The 4,614-nt window shown below is 47.9% G+C and overlaps 2 protein-coding genes across 2 annotated transcripts in view; both read left to right on the top strand.

Annotated features, from left to right (window-relative positions):
• Positions 1 to 690: 690 nt before the first annotated feature.
• Pmar_PMAR020542 (Transcription initiation factor IIB, putative) lies at positions 691 to 2,717 on the top strand (the record flags this gene model as incomplete). Its single annotated transcript, XM_002775516.1, has 7 exons — positions 691 to 775; positions 818 to 979; positions 1,224 to 1,372; positions 1,425 to 1,568; positions 2,041 to 2,257; positions 2,303 to 2,409; positions 2,658 to 2,717. 7 exons carry the CDS (start codon positions 691 to 693, stop codon positions 2,715 to 2,717), a joined length of 924 nt encoding a protein of 307 aa, XP_002775562.1.
• Positions 2,718 to 4,316: 1,599 nt separating this feature from the next.
• The window catches only part of Pmar_PMAR020541 (uridine cytidine kinase i, putative), a gene marked incomplete at both ends in the record, with an annotated part of 2,156 nt that continues 1,858 nt past the window's right edge, over positions 4,317 to 4,614 (top strand). Inside the window, 3 exons of the mRNA XM_002775515.1 lie at positions 4,317 to 4,328; positions 4,379 to 4,574; positions 4,606 to 4,614. Coding sequence (XP_002775561.1) covers positions 4,317 to 4,328; positions 4,379 to 4,574; positions 4,606 to 4,614 — 217 coding nt within the window. The remainder of the gene's footprint in view (positions 4,329 to 4,378; positions 4,575 to 4,605) is intronic.

The following is a 4,614-nucleotide window of genomic DNA, read 5'->3' as shown; positions in this document are numbered from 1 at the left end:
AAAGAAGAAGAAAAATGATGAAGGTATGGTGGTCGAGTGGAGGAGGTGTATAGTGTGGGGAAATATGCATATCACCAACTACGGGTTTGCGTGATATTTCACGACTCGCATTCGGCGGTATTACCGTCTGCCAGCCCCACCCAAAAGGGTGAGTCTGCTGCCTAGTCGTTGGGACTGGATGCTACGACTTCTCTCCTAGTAGCGGTGAGCTAACAACGGGTGGTGGTGACAATGAAATAATTCTGAGGAAATTCCGGATTTATGGTATGAGTAACTCGTGTGTAAATTTCTATAATGTAGCTTTGGAAGCTTCTGGGCTCAGCTGAGGAAACTAAACAGGCGCTCCGACACTGTCGGTGTAGGTGATACGATGAGAGAGAAAGATGGTATGGCAGAGACGACATGTCCACCAACTCCTCCTCCACCACCACCGCCTCCCTCGGTGAATCGTCCTTCGCCGTCCAGCACACCGTTGCCGCCCCTACCGCCCTCGCTGATGAAAATGATGCATGGATTTTGACACCTGATTGGCCTCAGCTTTCGTCGTTGTCGTAGTAGTATTCAATCGTAAGAATGTCATGGTTTCTGAGTGACTCGTTTCGGATGGACGAACCGTGTTAAGGGTTGTTGTGTTTGGGGATTCTTCGGAAGTCTCTGCTTTTGCCTTGGTTGTTTTTTTTGCCTTGGTGGATGTCGGCTAATGTGCAAGCTCGAGACATCATGGAATGCCCTGAGTGCAAGGGGAAGACTCAGATTGTCGTGGACTATGCTCAAGGTAGTATCTTAGTGGTTGTTTGCGGATGGTGTCTGCGGTCAGGTTCGGTGATTTGCCGTAATTGTGGATTGATTTTGGAGATGTCATGCATTGATGATTCGCAAGAATGGCGGTCATTTTCGGATAGCAGTGGACCGGACAGGAATCGAGTTGGAGGGACGACTAATAATATGTTGCATTCTGGGGGCTTGGGCACTAGTGTTGGTAGGAGGGTCCCGGGTTCGATTCTTGGCGGAGGCACTTTTTCTGTTTTATTCGTATTTATCTCGGTAAGAGGGTTGTTGATGACGAATGGCTGTTGATTTGTGATATAGCGTTCAAAGCGGTCGGAGGAAACAGAAATGGCTATACGATAGATCTCTTGCAAAAACTTAGGTTTATGCGTGGGTTCGATTCCTCCCGAAGACATTTTTCTGTTTTTTAGTATTTTAGGTTGTGCCTTGTTTAGGTTTTGGCAATAGTAGATTGGCCCGTACCCACATGATAGCTGTTAATAGTGATAATGTGGATCGTACTCTCAACAAGGGCCATAAGATTCTACGGGATATTATGGACGCCTTGGCTTTGCCAGACAATATTTACACACGATGTTGTCAGGTGAGAGCAGTAGCAGCGGAGCGAAGTTTTTTTCCATGAAGCTGTTTTTCAGATATTGAAACAGATGGACGATAGTGGATTGTTGAAGGGGAAGACGAATTATCCGTGGCTGTTGGCAGTAACGTATATGGCGTGCAGGCAGGAGGGAGCTGGGAGGAGTATCAAGGAGATACTCGCCGCCCAGCCTACTGTGAAGGTGGGCTTACTTGGACATAGTGGGCGGGGCGGATAATTTCAGAAGCAGTCATTCACTGATAACAGCTGTCGATTGGCTGATCTGCGTAATAGACTTGAATGATATGCTGTATTGAAATCACTCCCAAAAGTTCATAACGCGACGAACGGAAAGCTCTGGAGCACTCGCAGATGAGCGTTCCGGTGTCGGAGTGATAAACTGAGTTCGGTTTGTGTCGGGACTCCTTCATGTCTAGTCGTGGCCACTGGACTCGTAGGTTTATCGAAATTGTTATGGAAACTCGCGGTTATGTACATGGCACCGGGGGGAGGGGAAATGACGGATTTCCGCTCTGAAACATTTCGTAGCATCTCCTTTGTGTGCTTACTTCACTTCCTTTTTAACCTTTCGAAAACTTCCCGTATCAGTCGCTGTCGTTCGTATACTGTCCTCGTCAATCCAGAATTTGGCGATAAGATGGTATGCTTTTTAGGATAAAGAGGTGGCTAAGAATTTCTGGCGTCTTGAGAAGATGCTCCAGAAGGCATCAGTACAAGAGGCTCGTACGGCTGCTGGTGGTGGACCAGTGTCGGCAGCTAAGGTCGGCGGCGCGGGAGCGGTGGCGGGAGATACTTTCATGCCGCGTTATTGCAATCGTTTGGGTATACCGGAATGCGAAAAAGCGGCTGATCATGTTGCGATGCAAGCAGGTAGTGGTTATGGAATGGTATGTCTCTGGGAGTGGTTTTTGGCAGGTCGGTATGGTTTGATCGGCTCTCGAAATCCCTCAGCTGTGGCGGCTGGGGCGCTGCTCGCTGTTGCTTATGCAATGAATGTTGAGAAGAAGCCATCGTTGGATCTGGTAGGTTGGACGTGGTTCGGGCGTGTTGAGGGAGTTGTGGTATTGTTGTAGTTGGCAACAGTATCGCAGTGCAGTGTGAATATGATACGACAGAGTTACCTCACGTTACGGCCTCATCTTAATCGTCTACTACCCACTGGTTTTGTGGTGAAGATACCTGGAGGGCTGTCGGGGATGCCTGCATAGACGTATATATATCATCACCACTGAGTTTGCTACTGCGTGCTGTATTATTCTCGTGCGTTTAGAAAGGTGTTTTGTTGGGTCGTCTGGTTCGAGCGCTTGGAGTTTGCGATCATCCTGCGTGACGTGGATCGTGTCAACGATCGCTCTTGCAGTTTCTGTTCTCCGTAATGCAATAACGATGGTCGCGGGCTGGATTCCAGGAAGTATGGTGGAGTCGATAGTTTGTATTCATCATTACGGGGACAGCGTTGTCGAGGTAAGCAATGAGACAAGTGTTCAAAGGATGCGATAACGATAGGATGCACTGGGCAGTTTTGTCACGCGCCACGAAATTGGGCGCATTGTATTCCAGTGGCTATTGCCATCTTTACAGGTCACTGACGCACCTTATTAACCGCGGGGAATAGTTGAGCATTGGGTTCACCCCGCTGAGGCTTCAACTTGGCTGTAGTTCGAACAGGAGCTGTCGTTTGCATTCACAGGCAGTATTGCTATATAGCACTGGGGTTCGGTCGCCCATCGTGATGCCAAGTGAACCATAGAGATGAGTTTAACTATCATTTCGAGCGCTTGGGAGTTCGGGTACCATTATTGTCCAGAATCTGATCTTCCCGACAAGAAATGTCGTGTTTTTTGCATTTTTCTGCATACGGAAGAATTTATTGGTAGTTCGTCCGTCTTCTGAATTGATGTGATTATTACAAAATAATCCATCACGCACGCACGCGAGCACAACGCGAAGTGACATTTGCTGACAGTATATGCTCTGCTAGCTCCGTTCAGGTCGCGCCTTTTGCCTGTTCGTGGCTGCACTTGGTGCCATGGACATCACGTGGTTCACCATGAGCAAGTTGAGTCTTACAGCATCTTCTTCATCGCTGTCAAAAGATGAGTCCAGCCCGGCGTCACCGATAAAGGGGCTTCGGTAGTAGGCACATCGTTGCCACTTGCACTGGGGTTGTTTTTCATACCTCTCAATAGCAACTTGTCATGTCCGTTTCTTTCCTGAGTACTATGCTATTGCCAGACGTGTAGGTGTTGCATTGCTGATAGCGTTCCACTCCGACCTCATATTACGGTTGGGATATGCTCGGTGCCTTTGCATTTTTATAAAGACTCGTGCTGGAGTATCACGGTATCCTGTGAAAGTGTCAGGAATGTGTTCAGGTGCTCTTGGTTTTGCGGCTGACGCTCATTCTTGGCTACTGAATATGATCAAAGTTTGTTAAGTTGTTTATTCTGGGCATAAAATGTGCATGTACAGAATCTACAACGTAACATCACACTGTAGACTACTCTGCAAACATCTACCAATTCAACGGTAACGTAACTTTCCTTTTTTGTGAATGCTCGCGTTGTATTGCCACTTGTGTGTTGCTATGAGTCTGTGATTTTCTAGCTGTGCATACCAACCCATGAGCTCCAGTCCGTCATCAGCGTCGAAGAAAACCGGACTGAAAATCACATTTGATGAGGTAACCGAGGTGAACGGATCGACCTTCACTCCTATTGTAGCAACGAGAACAGGAGCAACAGCCATCGGTGACGCTACCTGAAAGTTGCTTTTCGTCACCACTTCGCGAGGAGCCACCACCATCAGCGGTAGGCTAGGCTGTAGTGTGTGGAAGCATTACATCTGTCCTTAGCACTACAATAGACTACTAAGCCCGTCATCATCATTGCATAGAAGGCCGTCTAGTGTGTCAATCGTCCATGACCTCATGAGCCCGCAAGTGAGTCCATGGCGTATCTTTTGGTATCTTTCTGTCGCTTCCCATGTTAGGTATCATCCCAATGGTCTTCAGCTGCTCTTGGGTTGCAACCTACATTACTGCCTGAAACGGTTTGTAATGCCGTGCCTGGAGGAGGAGCTGCTACGTCCGTTGGGGAGACCTATAGTGGAGATGATTCCCCCACTCTGAGGATCTCTGACACCTCTAGTGGTGGTGATCGACTCACTCGTAAGAATATCTTTATAGGTTAGTTTCATGGTGTGTGATTTTTTCACAGTACCGGACT

This window comes from Perkinsus marinus, assembly GCF_000006405.1.
Source record: "Perkinsus marinus ATCC 50983 genomic scaffold scf_1104296955874, whole genome shotgun sequence".
Classification (NCBI taxonomy): Eukaryota; Perkinsozoa; order Perkinsida; family Perkinsidae; genus Perkinsus; species Perkinsus marinus.
Note: the sequence above shows the minus strand (reverse complement) of the source record. Positions and strands in the feature narration are given on the sequence as shown.